The sequence below is a fragment of the Lissotriton helveticus genome, chromosome 5_1 (assembly GCF_964261635.1).
Source record: "Lissotriton helveticus chromosome 5_1, aLisHel1.1, whole genome shotgun sequence".
Classification (NCBI taxonomy): domain Eukaryota; kingdom Metazoa; phylum Chordata; class Amphibia; order Caudata; family Salamandridae; genus Lissotriton; species Lissotriton helveticus.
Genome location: NC_136065.1, coordinates 83054154 through 83077036, shown reverse-complemented (window position 1 = coordinate 83077036; position 22883 = coordinate 83054154). Strand labels below are relative to the sequence as shown.

Genomic DNA, 22883 nt, shown 5'->3' with positions numbered 1-22883 from the left:
CTCAACAGCCCCTCCAGTATGGGTCATCGTCTCTGTATCAACGCCCCCCACTTTAAGTAACCAGTCTTCTACTGATCTGTCCTTAGGAGCTCTGACAGCAGCCATTTGTAGGAGCCTCCACTCCCAATTCACAATGAGGGGATTGGTTGGAGGGCTAGCACGTAGCGATGAGATCTGTGTAACAGGCCTCCAGGCCCTGTCTGCAAAAGTGTCTCCCCGACCCTTAAGCCGCGCTAAAGAAAGCTGTGCAAAATGTCCGTTCCTGATGGAAGCATCGTGTGAGGTGTGTCACGCGACTGGGGACACCTCTCGGTCGGTGCTCACTGGCAATTGTCTAGTGGATAGCGAAGGCTCTCCCCCGAGATGGTGCCCAGGGATAGTGAAGGAATACCCAATGTCAGGGCCACCAATCCCTGGACGTGCTCCCCAGCTGCGGCCCACCTCCTAGAACTGTGAAAATGAGAGGACCTCAGACCTACAGGGGTAGGAGGGCTCGAATCGCACGCTGCCGTCACCTCTAGGGCCCCACACCCCACGTGACACTTGCTGGTGTAGGGGCCCCCTTATCCTTATCTCTAAGGTGTTGCAGTGCTAGGCAGCCTGTCAGCGTGAGGCATATACAGTGTCGAGACTGGTCCCTTGGTGTCTAGATCTTCGCCGTCGTCAACACTCTCCTCCCAGGGAGCATGGGGGGAAGGCCTTGTCTGTCTTCGTGCAATGGTCTGGTAGGAGGGAAGTATCGTGCCCTCCTGATCGAATCTGTCTGCTCTAGCGTAGTAGTGGTGACGTTTAGTGGCGAAGTATGTAGAAGCCCGATGGTGTCGAGAGGAAGGGCCCAATACTCTTATGTGCGCTTGGCAGTCTATTGCACAGCAGTATGGTTCACCTCAGCGGGGGCAGTGGGTATATGCCGCCCTCCAGATCCCTCTCTGGGGGCGTTTGGGAGCAAGGCACCGTCCAGCAGAGCACAATAACCGGAGGCACCGCCACCAGTCCAAAGCTTGGCACAATGCACCTCCTGTGGAAGTTCGCAGGTCCCAGTGCATCTGTGAGGGGCCCCGATAGTGATGGGCTCTGGGGTGCTAGGGAGCGCACAGAGGGGCATGGCCTACAGTTCTGGCGCGCTCAGCCGTCAAATCGCGCTAAGTGGCGTCTCACCTTAGAGGGGATGACACAACTCCTCCCGCTAGGTTTATATTCACGCCGCCATCTTGTCTCGGTGAAGGAGGTACGCTACATGTGCTCCAGGCCCGGATACCGGCGCCTACTCTCTTCAATCCTCCCACTTTCGGCCAGTGTACAGCGGGGGACACCCGCAGACTGCAGCGAGAACGTCCTCAAGCCACAGTGCCGGACTCTACTGCCTCCGATCACCTCCGCAGTGGGATGGCCGCCGGGCCCTTCCAGCGCGGCACGTCCTAGGCTCTGGAGACGGGAATCAAGCAGGCGCGCTGCACGAAAGGCACAGCGGAGATGCGAGGACTCGTCTCTGGTCCGGTCAGTGTCCAAATCTGCCAGAAGAGTCGTGCTTGTTGAAGCTGTGCAGGTGAGGCCCGGGTAACGGACAGGAGCGGTGGGTAGCCACGTCCTACTCTGCCGCCATCTTGGACACGCCCCCATCCATCTTTAATGTCAAGGTAGACCAATCAACGGTTGGATCATGCTTCTGGAGCCAAGGTAACCCTAAAATCACCCTATATTTGGGAGCTTGGATGATGTCAAATGTAATTAACTCACAGTGGTCGTCCTTATACCATACCTCGTGCTCCCTCATATTAAACCGAATGGGACCGGATTCTAAGAGTTTGCCATCCGCCGCAAACACACCCTCAGGGGTTCTCTTCTCAATTAGTTCTACTCCCAGTCTGAGGGCTTCCTTTTCGTCCACGAAGCAGCCTGTGGCCCATGAATCCACCATGACTTGGATATGTTTTTTTTCTTGACCCACAACAAACTCCATGTTGATGAAGAAGTGTTCTGAACTATCACTGGAATTGTTCTTCACTGAAGGGATTTCACTAATGCTCAAGGATTCCTCTTCCTTATTTCTCAAGCAAATCAGTTTCCGACGACTTGTCCGCTGCCACTGCGCTCATTTGTCCAAACTTGGGACGACTGTTTCTAGGCTTAACAGGGCACTCACGGATGTAATGCCCTTTCTTCCCCCAGTATAAACATAGTACCGGTTTCCGCCGGTATTCCCGTCATTGGGTGTGAGAGAAGCCCAGATAGCCCCTAACTCCATGGGTTCAGAAGGAGTCAAACCATGCTCGGAGGTCTTTGGCTGGTCAATGCGCTGAGGAACTCGTTCCCTTCTTCTGGGGTCACCTTTAGGTTCCTTCAAGCGATGATCCTGGCGCAATGTTAGTTTTATCAACCTGGGGCAGGTTTTTCGTTGAGGATCCACTTGCGCTAGAATATCTTTCAGGTCATCCCGAAGCTCTTGATAGACTATGCCACCAATCTTCGGAAGGAGTTGAGGTATACCAACAGATCCTTGCTACCTTTCTTCAATTCAAGCAACTCCTTACCTGCAGAAAAAGTTTCTGCCCTGCGGTCAAATGTCTTTTCGAACTCCTCCTTGAAAGTGTCCCAATCATGGAGGAGGGGGTCGTCTCATCTGACTATAGGGACTGCCCACTGTGCAGCGTCCCCAGCTAAGTATGAGATCACGAAGGCTACTCGTGATTGGTTTGTTGAACACATCCTGGGTTTGCAATTGAAATGAAGCATTACTTGGGTCAGGAATGCCTCAACCATATGCATATCCCAATAATATCTTTCGGGAGGGGCCAACAGGATCTGCTTGAATGAGAGGGCTGTGTCGAGGGTGCGGGTGGGCGTAAAGACCGATATGTTTACGTTGGAGGCCCAGGTTTAAGTCTGTGGCTGTTCTGAGCTGAGAAGAATTCAATCTTCATGGGGTTTAACTTTAATACATTAGTTGACATCAGGGTAGAATATGAGGATGTCATTGGGTGAGGATATTTTAGGTAGAGTTGGGAATAATCTCTATATTGATGGATCTTGATGCTGCGGTCTGTAAGGATGGATCCAAGAGATCCCATGGAGAGGTTAAAGATGATGAGAGAAAGGATGGAGCCCTGAAGTACTCTGCTGTAGACAGGGCATTTTGTAATCTTGTGGAACCAATTTGTAAGAACTGGTGACAGTTAGTGAGGTTGGATGTGAACCATTTCAAGACAGTGTCTTAGAAATCCATCATGTTTTTTGTGTGTTGATCTGAGCCAGCTGGTCGCCTGTGTCGAAGGCTGCAGAGAGGTCCAGGGGGCCAGGGGTCGTTCTTGTTGTTGAGGAGGAGGGTGTTGTTAACTACTTGTAGTGTGGCTGTGTCAGGGCTCCATACACAGGTATTGCACTTATAAGACGTGTTTGCTTAGATATTTTCACTTGGTTGTGTGTTGTTTTGGAATGTTTGATAATGTCTCTGGGACAACGTTTCTTCTTTAGTGTCAAGTCTATCTGTTTCCATGCTTTAGGCATAAAGTGTGCACAATGTCCAGTCGCAGTAAGTGCCAGTGATAAAGCTTGTTTCCTTGGACCTGGGATTCTGCTGCTTGGTCCTTCTTGGCAATAACCGGACCCACAATGGAACACCATTGTCTGTGTCCTTGTCTGTGATACTTGGGGCTGGTGCTCACAATCCTGATATGTGTGGCTGGTACTAGCAATACTAATGTATGACTGGTACGTACAGTCTGGGCACGTGTGGCAGGTAAAGGAGTGACTCTTTTTTTGTAATTAAGACCACACTCAACAGATCTACACTTATTTCTTGCTCTCTCATCCCTACAGGTGAAACTTCAAGAGTGGCTGCGGCTTCTGAAGAAAGAGGAGGGATATTTTCTGGAGTCTAAACTCAAAGAAGAGGAACAATATACAACCATGAGGGTGAGTGACTGAAGTGAGTGCTGTGTCTCTGTATATATCTGTCCCCATGTCTTTGTGTGGCCTCTTAAAGTTCAAGACACACAGAGGCATATGAGTCACACTACAGACTGGTCATGTTCCTCACCAGATAAATATACTGACTGAAGTTACTGCACCTGGATATTGGGGCTGAAATCGGACAAGGGTGCGTCCTAAAAAACATAAAATCAAGTATTACTCTTCTGACCTTAAGGTAGTACTTGCATACTCACGCGGTGTGTGTTAGAGTATGTGTGTAGAGGGGTGGCAATATCTGGCTGTGAGTACGTACCAGCGAGTGTGTGTGCATATGTGTGTGTGCATGTTCACGCTTAGGTGTACGTGTCTAAGTATGTCTTCATGTATGGATAGTCTTTGGGAGTACATGCATGTCTGCTCGTCCCTATATCTGTCGGTTTTTTCGGCATGGACTACGGCTTGTGTGTGTCTCCATATTCATATATAAATTTTGAGCCACAGAGTATACAAATACATGTCCTTATCTTTATGCATGCGTGTTTGAGGGTTGTGTATGCTTTAGTCTGGATTTATTGGCGGTGAGTTTGTACCTACTTCCGTGAATTCCTGCCTGTGGGCTTGTATATCACAAGGTCTGGTGGCATTTTTGAGTGTGCAAAAACATGTGTGCATCTGTGAGTTTGTGACGTGTATGCATAAGTCTGGAGTCATACTTCCGTGAGATTTTATATGCATCTGTGTGTTAGTATATATGTATGGATGTGTGTCTCTATGAGTCTGTGCATGCATGGACTGAAGATATCCATCTGTGAGTTTGTACAAGGTTTGTGTGTGAGTCTGCAAATCAATGTGTGTGTCTGTATGAGTGTGGACCTCTGTGGATGTGTGTGTGTATGTATGGATTTGAAGTTATCTATCCATCCATCAAACTGAGCAAGCATAGTTTAAGGCCCTACCTAAACAACGGTTTTAGCAATGTAATAATGCTACGGTATTGTATATACATCGTCGAACACAATAAATAATATACCTCCCTCTAGACCTCTATTTCTTTACCTTGTAGTATGAATCTTAATGGGTTATAACTACATTTTGTGAAACATCATGGATACATCATCATCTTATTCAAAAATTGTATTTATTCATTTTAGTTGGTATTTGTATTAATTTACATTGATAGTATCAAAACAGGGAAAAATGTAATCTAAAAAGACATACATATTCATAAAAATCTTTTTGTCACAAGTTTTACTTTTTTATACATTTTCTACATAGACCAACAATTTCATATCTTTATATACACATTCAATCTAGTGCTCTTCACTGGACCCCTATAATAATATCATACACTAATCACGTAAACAGAATCACATTCACACTCCATCACACCTGCACTCAATTACACCAATCAAACTATCAAACAACCCCAAAAGCACATACACATCCTGGTCAGAAGGGGATATAGATAGTGTGAATCTCCATGACCGTGTTGTGGGTTGGGTGCATACAGTAAGGTCGACGTGCGTTTTGGTGGAATATGTCTGATGTTAACCACCTTCTGCAGGACCTTCTTTAAATCATATATCTTTCACCTAGTGGTAGGAGTACAGATAATAATGATGCAAGAAAAATTCTCAAATGGTTGCCACCTTCAAATTGACAAACTATTGGTAAGTCTGCTGGGTCAGTTCTAGATGACTCCTATTATAAATGTAAAAGTCTGCCCCTAGGGAATGATAGGATAGATGCAACTAACACATTCTCCTATTTGGGTGTCCTAACTGATCATTCTGGTTCATGGAACCCGGCGGTTAAGAGCAGAACTCTTCTCTTCAAAAGGTCAATCGGGGCATTGATGAATATTTCTAATAAATTGGGTAAAAGGCCCCCGGGGATACTTCTTAAAATTTACAAAGCTAAATGCTTGAGTATAGCTGTGTACGGGGAAGGAGTCTGGGGATACCAGGATGTAGCCATAATACAAAAAGAGGAAAATACTTTTTTAAGGTTTATATTAGCAGTACCGCAGAGCTCTTCCATTTATAATTGCCACAATGAGCTGGGGATTCCTTATATCTCTGATTTGATCAAGATGCAGCCTCTGTTACTATGGCATAGAGTTTGGACGTCTAATAGTACAGAGTTAAACAGAGATATTATTGGAGACGCCATGAGTCTATTCCACGCAAACAAGATCACTTGGCTGAATTATATCAGAAGATTTTTAATAGACGTGGGTAAACCTGATTTCTAGAGTAACCCCTAAACATTGAGTACGATTTCTAGGAAGAATTTTTAAGTTTTTTGTCAGTCGCACTTAGAGTCCCTAAGAGCGGTTTCAGAAATTAAGAAAAGTACTGTTATCCCACACAGGTTAATTCTTGTATCCCCCACTATTCAACCATATCTGGACTGGTGTATAGGAGGATATGACAGGTATGTTCTTACAAGACTCAGATTTGATAGTTTCCATCGATTAGTCAGCTTCCCTACATTAAACGATTGGACCAGAGACCTTTGTCGTGTCCTCGCAATGAGATGTCTTTCCAGTCGACAATACATGTGATTTTATTTTGTAAATTTTATAGACTAGAAGGATGTAGATGGATTTTGCCATTGTTGAAGAGAGGGAGCTGGAGGCAATGGCGTCCCGCCTTTCTATATTTACAAGTGCTGGAAAATGTTTATTGTGTGGGTGTTACGACCGGATTTCTGAAGTCCATATTGAAAAAAAGGAAAAGTATAATATGGGAAACCGACCATGAGGCTAAAGAACGTATAGAACTCTTGTCATAAAAGTCAAAGAATTAACTGAAGAGGAGACTGTAAGATTCAAGTGGTATGTAAAGATGTAATTACTGTGTGTAATTTTTTAAACTACCTTCTGTAAGTTTTTAACATGCTTCTTTTATGATTTTTAATATAAAAAAAACAAAGTTTATTTGATATGATTTGACTCCTATTGAGTTAGGGTTTGTGTAAAGATGTTATCTTTAGTTAATGTCTCGTGTGCCAGCCCGCACGGGACATCTCTTTGGATTCCATGTTCTGGCTTAGAATGTATACCTTTGACATGTCGGCAGTTGCTGCCGGGAGACCTATGCACCAGGACGAATAAAGAAGAGCTCCTCATCTTACCGCTTTGTGTCTTCTTTTCATTGGCGACGAGGACCCGCCTGGTGCTGCTAGTTGTCCCAAGTGTTGCTGGACGTCTGGAAGCTTCTTTCTCAATGAGGCAACTGCGATATTGGTTGATCACGTTTCCTGACTGCCTGCTTTACACGCGAGTCCTCCTGTCTTCGTGTTTGCTTTTCTGTATCTGCTCTCCGTGAGTGCCTCTCTGAGGATTATTTCATTTTGTTAGATTTTTGCTGTTTGGTGGTTTCTGCACGTCTTTCCGCGCGATCTTGCACGCGCCAGCACACACCGCTTCCCAGCTCTACGCTGCATCAGCGTGTGTCAACGTCACGTCAGTGTGCGTTCCAGCTTGCGTTTCAACTCTCATTCTGACGGCTACCATGGTGCCATTCTAAACTCCTTCTGAAGCACATTACTTCATTGTTTTTTGCCGCATTCATCATGTGTGTGTTGTTGTTCTAATTTTACACGCATTATGTGGTCTTTGTGACGATTTTCAGAACTGAAACCTATATTTTCTTGTATTACAGCAGACTAGTGATTTAAACCTTGCATTTTTGTTTAATCTTCACTTTGTTAGCTGGGGCAGCAACTCACCCACCCAAATGGAGATAGTGGCCACTCCACCTCCCTTTTTACAGTCTCCTGGTTCGCCTCCTATGATTTGGAAACAGTGGAAAGCAACTTTTGAAGCCTCCATTGTTGCTAGTGATGGTGATACCTTCACCTCTAAAAAAAAAAGAGAGCGTTGCTTGTTTATAATTTAGGAGCTGAAGGCAGATCTATTCTAGAGACTCTACCCCCAGAGGAAGTGAGAGTATCCAATGGTTCTCGTGAAGAGGGTGACTCATTGGTGATTGACGAATATGCTTCTCTCATAAAAACGTTGGATAAAAGGTTCAATCCATAGCTCAATATTGTTCTGGAACGTCACAAATTTTTGCAACGTGCACAGATGCCTGGAGAGTCAAACAACGATTTTGTTGCTGCCTTAAGGATCTTGGCTGTGAATTGCAACTATAGGGAGTTTAGGGATGAAATTATTCGAGACCAATTAATTGAACGCACATGTGACAAGAAAGTGCGTGAGAATCTTTTGTCCTCAGATGACCCTGATTTGGAGACTGCGCTGACTCTTGCCAAATCTGTTGAACATTCCCAGTTTTGCATGAAGGAACTAAGTACACCTACCACTCCTACACCTGCGTCATCTGAGGTTAATTTAGTAACGTCCAAGGTTCCTCCAAAAACTAATAAAGCTACTGTTCCGGTATCTTCCAGAACTGCCAACACTACCTTACCGGGATCGTTTGTTAACAAACCCAGGAATGATGGTCAAGCCTTGTCATGTCATCGCTGTGGTAGCAGGTCGCATCTGGGAAATTTCAAGTTTTGCTTTGCTATTAATCAGTCTTGTTTTAAATGTGGAAGGAAGGGTAATCTTGCACGCATGTGTAAAATTGCTTTTTCCCAAAGGGCACCGTCACAAAGTGTGAAGAATATAGAGTGTGAGAATACCGATGGTGATGATGATGATAATTGCTATGAATTATTAATGTTATCGGTTTCCCCCATGGAAGCGGAAGGTATTGTAGAGATTGCATCTCTTAATGAATCTCAGAGGAGGAAATCCCCTACTTGTTTTATAAACTTGAATGACAAATCAGTCAAATTCCTTGCGGATTCTGGGTCCCCATTCACCTTGATCAATGTTAGGGATTTTGAAGGTTTGGGTGAGATCTTTTTGGCGTCATCATCAATTAGATGTTGGCATATGGTGGGAAAAGGGTTGAAGTCTTGGGAAAGTTTAAAAACAAACTAGAATTTAAGGGCGAGTGCACGTCATGTGTAATTTACGTTGTCAAAGATAATTTGTTGGGATGGCATGAACAAGGTGAGCTAAATATCATCCTTGACCCCAATCATCCCGACATGGTTTTGTCTAGGAATGAAGCCAAACAATATTGCGCTTCACTTGCACAACCTGAGTCAGTGCATGTTGTGACCACATTGAGTGAAAATGGGGGGGTTTGTGCTTATCCGTAGGTGTTTAGCGATAATCTTGGTAAACTTAAGGGTTTCCAACATCGCATAGTTTTAAAAGAAGGAGCAAAGCCTATTGCACACAAAGTTCGCAAAGTACCTTTGAGTATGCGTTGAGAGTTGAAAAGTGAATTAGAAAGGTTGTGTTCCTTGGGTGTCATCGAACCAATTGAAGGTTCAGAGTGGTTAAGTCCCATTGTTTTGGCACAGAAGGCTGATAAATCTCTTAGGATGTGTGTTGATTTACGCGATTTAAATTCATGTATTTGGATAGATCGCCAACCACTTCCTAACATTAATGAGATGTTGTCTACCCTGGAAGGTGCCAAATATTTTACCACTCTGGACATATTCTCTGCTTACCATCAGATTGAATTAAGCAAGGATTCCAGACATATCACTTCATTTGTGACTCCCGAAGGGGCGTTCCGTTAACTCAGGATACCATTCGGTTTGGCGTCGGCTTCTGCAGTGTTCCAACTCCTTATGGGTAATCTCTTCAAGGAACCTGCAGGGGTCGTCTTCTTTCAGGATGATATTCTCATACATGGTAAGACCATGCAAGAACACAACGATAGAGTGAGGAAAGTTTTAGATATTGTAAAGGTGTATGGGTTGACTTTAAGGAAGGACAAATGCATGTTTTTCAGAAATGGTGTGGATTATCTAGGTCACCATATTTCAGCCAAAGGTGTAGAACCTAAAATGAAACTTTTAGATGCTATCTGTAATGCACGTGAACCGCAAAATAAAGATCAACTACATTCGTTTCTAGGACTAGTTGAATACTATGCGAAATTTGTCCTAAATTTTGCTGACAAGACCTTTTGTTTACGCAATCTCTTAAAGAAAAATGCTAGGTATGACTGGTCTGAACAGTGCACAAATGATTTTAACCTGTTGAAAACTGTGATTGTGCAGGCACGCCCTCTCAAATTGTTTGATTTGAATGATCAGTGCATTGTGGTTACAGATGCCAGTAATGTTGGACTGGGAGCTGTCCTTATGCAAAAGAGAGCTGACAATAGAGAAGAAGTAATTGCTTTTGCCTCCAGAACCCTGAGAGGTGCTGAGGGTACTTATTCCACAATCGAGAAAGAGGCGTTGGCTTTATGGTGGGGGTGTACAACATTTTAGGAACTTTTTGTGGGGCAATCATGTAACTCTTAAAACTGACCATAAGCCATTAGTGGACCTTTTCACAACCAAGGGTGGTGGTAGGGCTACACCCCGAATTTGGATTCCATGTTCTGGCGTAAAATATATACCTTTGACATGTCGGCAGTTGCTGCCGGGAGACCTATGCACCAGGACGAATCAAGAAGAGCTCCTCATCTTACCGCTTGGTGTCTTCTTTTCAGTTCTATTAAACCTGCGTAGACAGGAAGAATCCTCTCTGCTTATTCTTCGAAGATATTTTCTTTGTAAGTGAACGACAGCGCTTCTAAGTTGGCGTTATTACCTGTTGTCTGTAGTGGTGCCACCACACTGGGGAACCATGTAGACTAGGCAATCTTATAGTGTATTACATCCCTGAATCATGTCCTGTTAATAAGGGCTCAGGCTTCCATAATTGAGTCTATTTCTAAAAAGTATTCGACGTGTACCACAAATGATCCAGTCAGGCTCGACAACAGCAACAAGCAGCCACATCATCAAACCACAGATCATCCAACAGAGTTAATCTAAGTGATAAAGCGAGCATGGAAACTCCAACATTTTGTAGATGAGTTTTAGCCCACAAATAGTTCATCGAAACCCAATGCCCTCTAATCCTAACACGTTTCAGGACATGTACATTCCCTTCTTCAGGAAATATGCATTTCTAATTCTAGAAATTACTTGGGCACAGCTGAGAATCAGCCACTGACCTTGGGCATTCTCTGTCTGCTTAATCCTCACTGCAAGGATTTCCTGCAACAGTCTTACTAATCGTCAATAGTTTGACGTGTCATTTTGTATGCCTTCATTAGATCTCTCACAGGGATAGGCCATAGCTGACTGGAATGTCCCAGGATAACTAGTGCCCATTTTTAAAAAAAATATCATTTATTGATTTTTCAGAGGTTTGTACATAGATCCTTGACAATAGTGAGTGTACATAATATATTTCATACAGGTATATATAGAACATTGATGGGGTACAAGGATATAATAACAGCATTATACATACTATAGAATTGTGGTTCGATGTCAATGACCCAACAGGAACTCAAGATTATTATAAATGTGCATATATATTACCATGAGCATTGTTAACATTAACAAAAACAACTGTCTGTAATTTACCATTCATATTTGATGATTATCTATCTTGTGCGTAGGTCTGATCATGATCGGGTGTGTATGCGTACTTAGCGACATGAGGTTTAGGTTATGTCTGCAGTATGTGCGCCACAGTGTGCGACCTCATGAGTTGGGCCTGGAGTTCCTATTACCACACATCCACCGTACTTGCATGCACTGTACATGCACACGGAAGGTTAGTGCAAGGGTCTGGGGCTCACACCAAAGCAGTTCAGTAGACTGTTCTTTCATCGGACACAGGAAAATGTCTGGTCATAACTAATGAGCCAATAAATTTAATACGGTGCCACCACCACCACTTTAGGTTGTTAACTCAGGACATGGGAAGTAGTGTCATCTCTGTTATGAGGGCATGCGTGGCCTTTGCAGGACACCAAACAGGTACTGTTCTGGGCTTCAGGGAGCAATAACAATACAGTTTCGCACAACTCAGGAACACATTCCTTATTAGCACTGGTGATACAAGGACACAACCCTCTACCAAGGAGAGAACTAAGAAGTGCAACTTCTGCCAGGACCAGTGACACAATACAAGAGCACAACACTACCAGGACTGGTGTCACATCACAGGAGCACAACCATCTACCTGTATACTAGTGACACGTACAGTAGCACAACCACCTACCAGTAGTGGAGACCTACCCGACTCCACAAAATGTCTGACTCCAGTCATTTTTGGTGACGTAAGAGAAACACACTGTACTGCTGAAACCCTCCTATTCACTGGGACGAGAAGTTCCTCACCTGATAACACACAGACAGGCACCTGCTCTAAGCGACAGTGTGACATACCTCACCTGATAACACACAGGCTCCTGCTCTAATCCACAGTGTGACATACCTCACCTGATAATTCACAGGCTCCGGCTCTAAGCCACAGTGTGACGTACCTCACCTGATAACACACAGGCTCCTGCTCTAAGCCACAGAGTGACATACCTCACCTGATAACACACAGGCTTCTGATGTAAGCCACAGTGTGACGTACCTCACCTGATAACACACAGGCTCCTGCTCTAAGCCACAGAGTGACATACCTCACCTGATAACACACAGGCTTCTGATGTAAGCCACAGTGTGACGTACCTCACCTGATAACACACAGGCTCCTGCTCTAAGCCACAGAGTGACATACCTCACCTGATAACACACAGGCTTCTGATGTAAGCCACAGTGTGACGTACCTCACCTGATAACACACAGGCTCCTGCTCTAAGCCACAGAGTGACATACCTCACCTGATAACACACAGGCTCCTGATGTAAGCCACAGTGTGACATACCTCACCTGATAACACACAAACTCCTGCTCTAAGCCTCAGGGTGATGTACCTCACCTGATAAAAAAAGAAACAATTGATGGACAGAATGCTGGACAATGCAAACATTCACCCCCAGTCACAAGGGTCTGGGTTTAATCCATCATTCTTTCACTCACCACATCACCCCAGTTTGGATTCAGCCATATGCAAATCAGTCTGACCCTGTGCCTCTTGGGAACAGTCCAGCCCGAACTGCTAAACCAGGTCATCCCTGGACCGGAAACAAACATCCTGGGACCAATTTCAGGGCATCACCCTTCATCTGCCCGGCTAGCTTGAATCCAGTGGTGTAGTGAGCACGGGACCCATGTTTGGGCATACCCTTCCCACTTAGGGCGACCTACGCAAAAGAAACAGTTGATGGACGGAATGCTGGACAAGGCAAACATTCACCCCCAATCAGAAGGATCTGGGTTTAATCCGTCATTCTTTCGCTCACCACACCATCCCAGTTTGGACCGAGCCATATGCAAATCAGTCTTGACCCTGTTTCCTATGGGAACAGTCCAGCCGAACTGATAAGGCAGGTCCTGGCTGATGAGGGCTGAAAGCCCAAAACCGGTCCTAGGATGCTTGTTTCCAGTCCAGGGAGGACCTGGACTGGCAGTTCGGGCTGGACTGTTCCCATTGGGCGCAGGGTCAAGACTGATTTGCATATGGCTGGGTCCAAACTGAAATGGCATGGTGAGCAAAAAAAACTATAGAATTAGGCCCAGATCTCTGTACTGGGGTGAATGTATGACATTGTTCTGCATTTTGTCCATCAATTGTTCATTTCATACCTCACCTGATAACACACAGGCTCCTGCTCTAAGCCACAGTGTGACATACCTCACATGATAACTCACAGCCACTTATCTTAGGATAGGAAAGGATGTTTATCCAATCTCCTCACTTATCTTTTACGGAAATCGCTGAATTACCTTCAGAAACATTGATTTATCTGGTAATTCTCCGTTTTGTATCAGAATGCACATGCTTTGTTTATGATTTTGAACGTGACATTCCGACACCAGTGATTACCCATCACTTTGAATGAGCGCCATTGTAGGACACCCCCTCAGTGTCTCCTTCTGGGCAAACACATCCATTGCTCTGGCAGGACAGGGGCAGCCCGCACTCCCCAAATCTTGTTTCTTCCATCCCAAGGGCGGAAACTTCCTGCCCCCCTTTCTTTACATGATCATTTGACTTCAGCCTGTGTCTCCCCTCAGCTCGTCTCTCGGTCTTTGACTGTCTCTGCCTGCGGTGGGTTCTCTTCCTTGTACTCTCTCCAGGGATCAGGCTTCTCTGCAGCTTCACAAATTCTGACCTCTCTACAGTTCATGAGGTGTCTGAGGGAAGGGGGAGGGCAGAAGTGTGAGAAGGATGGAAGACGGTAGAAGGGACGGTAGTAAGAGGTTGCAGTTCAGAAATTAGGAAAAGCACATTAGTGGTCTGGTCTGACTTTTTTAAGGCTCTATCAACCTCTCCACCCTCCTCCTGGCCTCCGACTCTAAGGATGGCTGGTAGAAAGCTTTTTATTGTCTTACCAGCTTTTCTTTGCTTCTGACAGACCAAGCTAAGAACTGAGAAGAATAAAATTCAATCTGAGTTTGAAAAGCTGCAGCAGCTTCTGAAAGAAAATGAGCAAACACTGCACAGAAGACTGGAGGAGATGGAGAAGAAAATGACCATGATAGAAAATGCAAATATCACCAAACTGTCCAATCAAATCACCTCTCTCAAAGCCCTGATAACGGAGATAGAAAAGAAGTCTGAGGCGCCAGCGTGGGAACTCCTGAAGGTGAGACACTGTTTGGGAAATAAAACAGAAGTGTATGAGCGGAACACATATGAACTCCTGGCTGGGTCAATACACAGTGACCCCACGCACTCTGAGAGCCACAAACAATATACAGACTTGGATAATTTACATTGTCCCACTTGATGCTTTGAGCCCAACTCCATATACAAACAGAGAAATGTACAGTGACCGTTTACAGCATGATATACAAGTTAATAACCCATCTATACACAAAATATTTATGTATTTTATCTATTAGGGAGAATGCAACATACCAAGCAATTGAACTGACAGTAAATAATATATGAAGACCCAGGAGCAAAATGTGTTAAAACTTAGATAGAAATGGAAAGCTTAATGAGAGACAACACCTGAGAGAATTGGAAAGAAACCAAATTCCTTCTTTTCTAAGAAGTTTGAAAACATTTCTGTTCTAATGTGTTTTCTTGTCTCCTGATGCAGGTGACCACTTAGGTTCACGTGCACCAAACCTCTTGTCAGCTATTTAACTAGGAATTTGAAATCGGTAATGGAAAGCTCACTGGGTTTTTTGTCATCCCAGATAAAGATAGAGATTGCCACAGAGAACTCTTTAGTTTGAAGAATAGTAACAATTTTATATTACGGGTAACCCTTGGTTATATTGCAATGTGCAAAATGTATGTCGGCAAATTGCTGCCCGGCAGCAATAGAAATTTTATTTACAACTGGATTATTTTAAAACTGTAAACTGCAACCAAATTCCTCAACAATATGGCTTAGGGTGGGATTAGAGGTGTAAACATGCTTATTGTGGTCATACGCTGTCACTTTAACAGTGATGCTCTGCTCAAATAAGTTGATTAGTTTAAAGCCAAGAAACTTCCTGAGAAGTAGCTCCATTTAAAGGGCACTAGATGATGGTGACAGAGAACATCAAAACATCCCGCGGAGGGCGACAGGGAGCATCCCTCGGAGGGTGACAGAGAACCTCCCTCGCAGGGTGACAGAAGAGCCTCCCTCGGAGGGTGACAGAGAGCCTCCCTCGGAGGGTGAAGAGAGCCTCCCTCGGAGGGTGAAGAGAGCCTCCCTGGGAGGGTGACAGAGATCCTCCCTCAGATGGTGACGGAGATCCTCCCTCGGAGGGTGACGGCGAGCAACCCTCTGCGGGTGATGACTAGCAACCCTCTGCGGGTGACGGCGAGCATCCCTCGGAGGGTGACAGAGAGCCTCCCTCGGAGGGTGACAGAGAGCCTCCCTCGGAGGGTGACAGAGAGCCTCCCTCGGAGGGTGACGGAGATCCTCCCGCGGAGGGTGACGGCGAGCAACCCTAAGCGGGTGACGACGAGCAACCCTCTGCGGGTGACGACGAGCATCCCTCAGAGGGTGACGGCGAGCATCCCTCGGAGGGTGACGGCGAGCCTCCCTCGGAGGGTGACGGAGAGCCTCCCTCGGAGGGTGACGGAGAGCCTCCCTCGGAGGGTGACGGAGAGCCTCCCTCGGAGGGTGACAGAGAGCCTCCCTCGGAGGGTGACAGAGAGCCTCCCTCGGAGGGTGACAGAGAGCCTCCCTCGGAGGGTGACAGAGAGCCTCCCTCGGAGGGTGACAGAGAGCCTCCCTCGGAGGGTGACAGAGAGCCTCCCTCGAAGGGTGACAGAGAGCCTCCCTCGGAGGGTGACCGAGAGCCTCCCTCGGAGGGTGACGGTGAACCTCCGAGCCTCCCTTTGTGTGTGACGGAGAGCAACGCTCTGCGGGTGACGGGGAGCCTCCCTCTGCGGGTGACGGAGAGCAACCCTCTCTGGGTGACGGAGAGCATCCCTCACAGGGTGACGGAGAGCATCCCTCAGAGGGTGATGGAGAGCATCCCTCAGAGGGTGATGGAGAGCATCCCTCGGAGGGCGACTGAGAGCATTCCTCGGAGAGTGACTGAGAGCATTCCTCGTAGGGTGACGGAGAGCATTCCTCTGAGGGTGACAGAGAGCCTCCCCCAGAGTGTGACAGAGAGCATCCCCTGAGCGTGACAGAGAGCAACCCTCTGAGGGTGACGGAGATCACCCCTCAGAGGGTGATGGAGAGCATCCCTCAGAGGGTGACGGAGAGCCTCCCTCTGAGGGTGACAGTGAGCAACCCTCAGAGGGTAACAGAGAGCATCCCTCAGACGGTGACAGAAAGCATCCCTCAGAGGGTGACAGAAAGCATCCCTCAGAGGGTGACAGAGAGCATGCCCCCAATGGTGACAGAGAGCATCCCTCAGAGGGTGTCGGAGAGCAACCTTCTGACGGTCTCAGCGAGCATCCCTCTGAGGGTGACAGTGAGCATCCCTCTTAGTGTGACAGTGAGCATCCCTCTTAGTGTGACATAGAGCATCCCTCCGAGGATGACAGAGAGCATCCCTCTTAGTGTGACAGTGAGCATCCCTCTTAGTGTGACAGTGAGCATCCCTCTTAGTGTGACAGAGAGCATCCCTCCGAGGATGACAGAGAGCATGCCTCCGAGGGTGACAGAGAGCATCCCTTCAAGGGTGACAGAGAGAATCCCTCCAAGGGTGACAGAGAGCATCCCTCCAAGAGCGACAGGGAGAATTACTCTTAGTGTGACAGAGAGCATCCCTGTGAGGGTGACAGGGAGCACCCCTCCGAGGGCGACAGAGAGCATCCCTCCAAGTGTTACAGAGAGCATCCCTCCAAGTGTGACAGAGAGCATCTCTCTAAGGGTGGCTGAGAGCATCCCTCCAAGTGTGACAGAGAGCATCTCTCTCAGGGTGACAGAGAGCGTCCCTCTGAGGGCAACAGGGAGTATCCCTCGGAGGGTGACAGAGAGCCTCCATTCACCAGCTGCGATCCTGGCGTCACCCTCTAAACAGTACGTTTAACTCCTTATACTGAGATGAACTTGTAATACTCACCCAATATCACCTGTGCCTATTCTTGAAACTAATAAAACAAATTTGAATTTAAACTTTTATATAGTTGGTCTTTCATCTCAGCCTCTTCAGTCCAACAGCTCACCCCATGCTGGGATGAATTAATCCAGTAATTGACGGGAGCTTCACACAAGCAGATCCTTTAAAAGTCCAGAACAGCACAAGAGGTGGTCACAGTTCTTTGTCCTTCCTGGGCAGCTGTGATCTCATTTCCTAGATGGCTTCCACTTACACAGACTCCTCTAGTACTCCTTCTGCCTGTACCTCCTCCTCCGGGGCACTCTTCTACCCCTTTAGCTCTTAACTACTCCTTCATGGCACTCTTTTAGTAATGCTTTTGTTCGTACCTTACTCTTCTGAAGAACACTCTTCTAGTATCCCTGCTCTTCCTCCTGCAACGCCCGTTACCTGTAATACTATAATAAAACATGGCGCACTAGGATCTACAACGAGGACTTCTGGCAGATTATTCACTGTTAATGTCATAAAAAAGTGGCAGAAAACGAAGGTGGAGCACAACTCTCATAAGGGCGAGCTGCCTCTGTCTTCTTGGTACTGATTTTACTACCTCTGAAGCCAGGGGTCGCACAAGCAGTGACGGGTCACAAGGAGCAATCCAGGAGTCACAGCTGCAACCCCTGGCAAGTCCTAAATGAGGCCCCTGCATGAGACCCTGTTGAGAACATCATACAATGAGTCAAGTGACTCCATTCAGAATATCAGACTGTGCTGTGTTTTGTGACTCCATTCAGAATGACACCGTGCTGTGTCATTACCATTCAGAATATCAGTTTCTGCTATGTGATTTGATTCAGAATGTCACACTCTGTGCTTGGTCATGCGATGCCACAGAATGTGCCGTGTCATGTGACCGCAGCCAACGTTTTCTAATCATAGATCGAGTGTTTCACTCCTACAAATACTATCATAACTTTAACATCTTCTCTGGAAACTGATTTCACTTTGTTTCTCTGTTTTGCAGGATGTCAGAAGCACCCTGAGCAGGTAAGGCTGGTTTATTATTCTCCTCTGTGTGTAAGGTGAAGGTCTCACTGCTGCAGTGTGTAAATGCCACTACTAAGTTCACACAAAGTGCTAGGAAACTTTCAGATCCTTATAAAATCACTTTGTATCCTCAAAAAAACTCTTAAGTACTCAGAAAATACCTTTGATTCCTCTGAAAACTTAAGTCCTCTGAAAACTCCCTTGTATCATCAGGAAATGCTCTTAAATCTTTATAAAAATCCCTGTAAGTCATCAGAAAAGTCATTTGAATTTTGAAATAATTGCTACAGAAATGAGCTGCTGTCCTCACAAAACCTATTTGTATCTATAAAACCTACCTGAAGTCCTCAGAAGAGTTCCCTGTACACACAGAAAACTAATGCACATTCTGGAAACTTCCCCTTCGGTTTCTTCAATTAGGAGTTGTGGAAAAACGAATTCAAAGTTTCCAAACGACGATGCCAGTCTTCAAAACATCCCTTCTCTGCTTCCAAACAGCATTGAAATGTAATTAAAGCCATGTTCAGGCCTCATTCTTTAGTAAATTCCCTCCAATCTCTACATCTTCGGGCATGTTTGCGTAATGTTTCCTTGCTGCTGTGTTACTCAATCTCCCCTTTACGTAGTGTCCACGCTTATTCACATTCTTAAGTGGTCTGCGTACACCCATGGAATATCACGGTACGCCCGTTAGCGGTATGTATGGTTCGCTACATCTATTCGCCCACGTCACAACCAGGCGAATCCTCAGGGTCACTGCCCTCTATCTGTTGCAGCTCATTTAAGAGGTTGTCCCAACATGCTGCTGTGGGTTCTCAACGCAGTTCTAATGTTTCTTCACGCTTGATGGAGATGCTTTCGGACTTGGCCATGCGAACAATGAGTGACGCCATGCCCGTACATGTGGTGGGTCCACCACTTTCCACCATCTAGTTAGGAGCCTTTTAGCTATTATTATCCCCAAGTCTAGGAACCTAGACACTACTTTGGTGGCAGTCGTCCTCCTGAATTGATATAGGAGGTATACAAAAGGTAGTGCTCGACCTGTGCATGTGTGTAATATCCTTGTTATCGTATTCCAGTACACTCCTATTCGGGGGCAGCTCCATAACATGTGTACTAGTTCAGCCCCTGGGGGTGTTGTGTTTGTTTGTTGGGGTTGGTAGGATTCCTCAGGGCGCTTGCTGTGATCCATTTAGTGAAGTTGTCCACTGCTTGTTCCGTGTCCTTGTGGAGGTAGGTAGGTGAAAGTTGAGGGTGTTGATCCAGCGTTGTTCTGATGCTTTGGGCCGGCTACGACATGTTTTGCTGGCAGTGGAGGTGGGGGTTTGAGGTGCTCTGAGAGGATGAAGTGGACGCAGTGGGGGTCGGTCCAGGTGAGCTCTTCAGTGTGAGTGTAAAGATAGGGTCAAGCGTGTCTCCTGCGATGTGAGTGGGGTTGGTGACTAATTGCTCAAGTTCAAGGTTGGCCATACTTTCTAGGATGTCAGCCATGTTGGTGTCATCAATGTTTTCAAGGTGAAAGTTGAGGTCTCCTAGGAAGATAGTTTCACCTCAATTGTGATAGGAGCGATTAAAGTTGGAGAAAGGGTTGGAGAAGGGATGGCGGAGTCCTGGGGGTCTGTAGGTGAGGGTTTCTCCAATCGTGGGTTTGCTGTTCGTTTGGAGTTGGTTTGTGGTTGCACATTTGAGAGTCTCTTCGTGGATTATGGCAGTGCCGCTGCCGTTTCTATTGGTCCGGTCTCGTTGCGTGATCTTGCATCCGTCTGGTATGGCTGTGGCAATACTGGGTGCTGATGCGGGGTTCAGCCAGGTCTCTGTGGTGAAGATGGTGTCTGGGGTGGTGATGGGTTTACATATTTCTGTGGCGTCTTTTCCAAGAAAGCGTGCGTTGTTCAGCAGGCAGTTGATCGCTCCGGAGGTGTTGGCCACTGCCCTGCTGTTGAGTGTGAGTGACTTGCTGTGGCTGATGAACGTGGTGTCAGTTGTTTCTCTTCTGGTACAGGTAAATCGGCAGTTCCGGCAGGAGAAAAGGCCATTTGTGGTCCTGGGTGAGGCCTGGGTGCAGCAGTTGTTTTGCCATCCAGAGTGCAGGGCTCTAAGTTCGTCTGATGTGAAGCACAGGCAGTCCGTTGTGGGTGGAGACCTAGTGCAGAGCGAGGTCCATGCACGGCATACTCACTGTGCGCGTCTGCTGCGTGGGTGCACTGTGGTCTCCATGCCAGAGGACTGGGTTACTTGCAGGAGGGTGCCAATGGTGCCCATAGGGGAGACAGCAGGCACGATGGGGAGTGACGCAGGAGGCGAGGTGTAGGGAGCCGCAGTGCTGCAGGCAGCAGAAGGGAGGTCCCAGAAGAGCCTGGGGCAAGGGGTAGGTCGGGCAGGCAGGGAGAGAGGGAAGGGGAAGAAGCTTGACTGCAAGGTCAAGTGCAGCTGGCCCAGGCTACCAGGGTCAAGAGGGGTACAGCTGGACAGTAACTACTGGGAGTCTGGTGCAGGTTGGGCTGAGGAGAGAGCACCTGGCACGGTGTCAGGGGGGACAAGGCCACAGAGCACTGTAACTAAAACTGTGGGTGAAAAGGGGTGGCCCAGCCTCCTTCCGTTTCTGACGGGCATGGACGGGCCCACCCTTTGCCTGGGCTTTGCTCGGGCACCGCCCGCACAGCTCCCGTGAGGCGGGAGCCACAGAAGGAATTAATCTGCTGTGGAGGTGCGAAAACGGGCCGGGCCCACCTCCTGGAGGTTGCTGGGAACTTTAGTTCCCAGAGACTGATGGCGGCGCTGGCTCTGGCTCCTGAGTGGAGCTTGGAGAGTTGTGAGGCAGGAGTCCGGGGCCTGGAGAAGCGGGTGAGGGAGCGGCAGATACTGCGGTGTCCCATCCTTGGGATGTTGAAACACTACCAACCCTCTATGACCATTGCGTGACATCAGTCTTTGTAAGTGCCTGGGTTAGATCCGTAAAGGCTGTCAAGTTCTTTGTGAACTTACCACAGCATGTCATCATGCACAGGAAACGTCTTACTCCTGTCATGAAAGTTGGTGTGAGTGCAGAGTCTTTGACTTTGTTGGGATTCGGAGTCACCATTTCCACTGAAAATCTCTGTTCGAAGAAACTGATGTGTTGCTTTAGAAAGTCACACTTGCAGGGTTTAGCCTGAGGCCGCTTGAAGGCACTGTAGGACTTTTTGGACACAATAATGATTGTCACATTGTGTGTCTACTCCAAGATGACATCGCAGATGTCAATTATTCCAGTCAAGCCATATAGAAATTCTGGGATGGTGTTCTCAAAAACATCAGCGACACTGGAGATTCCGAAATTTAATCTTTTGTATCGTCTCAGACCCAGGTGTGTGGAGAAGGTCGTGATATATCAAAAAGTGGGGTCGGGCATCAGCAGTTGATACCCTGACGTATTATCTGTTTTGGAGAACAAGCTAGCTCCTTTGATCTCATTTATTAGTCCATCCTTTGTAGGCGTGATATGTTGTTGTCTTTGGCATGCCTGATTTAGGAGGTGCATGGCCACACACAGCCACACGTCTCCTGGCTGTTTGGGCTTCTGGCTGACAACAGTTATGGAAACCCAGGGAGTGACACATAATCTCACCCGATGATGTCAGCCTCTTCCAGCCTTCATAGCTCCTCTTCCACTTTTGCCTGAAGATGAATCGCCCCCCAGTGATGTCAATAGATTGATCGATCTGCAGATGCACAGTCTTTCCTTTCAAACACCCAAGGCCATGAAACAGGCTGTTGCTTTCCTGGAGAAGATTGTCCAGCTCAGCAGTGGAGGCAAAGTGGATCAGCTGAAGACTTGTGGCTGCCTGCCAGCATTCCTGCACTCTTTGGTAATGTGCACCTTTGCTCTGACTGCTTGTTTCTCATGAGTGAGTTCCACTTTGAAGACTCCTGTTAAGGGTAATGGGGTTGGATGTCTTTATCTACTTTGATTGTTTATGGATTGAGCTCTCATCAGTTAACATGCACACATGGGCCAGGCCTTTAACCAGGCATAACACTCATCCATTGATCCATCAAGGTTCGATCTCATTCGACAGAGTATGAAATTTTCATAATTAGGGTGTACCAGGGGTGCAGAATATATGCACTCACCATGGAGTGTGAAGCAGACCGGACCGAAAAGGCTGTGTGAGAATCTGGAGCTCTCTTCCTCTCCTCCAAAACACCAGTGATTGCAAAGTAAATTTATGTTCTGTCCAGGCACACCTTCCATGTAGGTGCCTGTGGAGAGGATGACCAAGAGATCACAAATGGACTGATGGTGAGGATGGAAGACATCTTGGGTGGTCTGGATGTGTGCGCGCAGAGTGGGACAGGCGGGTAGTCAGTCACACCTTGAGACTGGTGCCTACGGTGGCGATACTGCAGGGAGAACACATCTGCAGCAGCCAGGAGTGGTGACCTGTGTTGCAGTGATGTCAAGAGCTGGGGCAGTTGGGGTTTGCATG

The 22883-nt window shown here is 46.8% G+C and overlaps 1 protein-coding gene across 2 annotated transcripts in view; it reads left to right on the top strand.

Annotated features, from left to right (window-relative positions):
- Positions 1-22883, top strand: part of LOC144754175 (E3 ubiquitin-protein ligase TRIM39-like) — a 104852-nt gene that overhangs the window by 47585 nt on the left and 34384 nt on the right. The window contains exons 2-4 of one of the 2 annotated variants that reach the window (XM_078641757.1): positions 3817-3912; positions 14274-14504; positions 18389-18411. In XM_078641757.1, the coding sequence (XP_078497883.1) occupies positions 3817-3912; positions 14274-14504; positions 18389-18411 (350 nt within the window). The remainder of the gene's footprint in view (positions 1-3816; positions 3913-14273; positions 14505-18388; positions 18412-22883) is intronic. The other variant, XM_078641756.1, reaches the window with a different exon arrangement.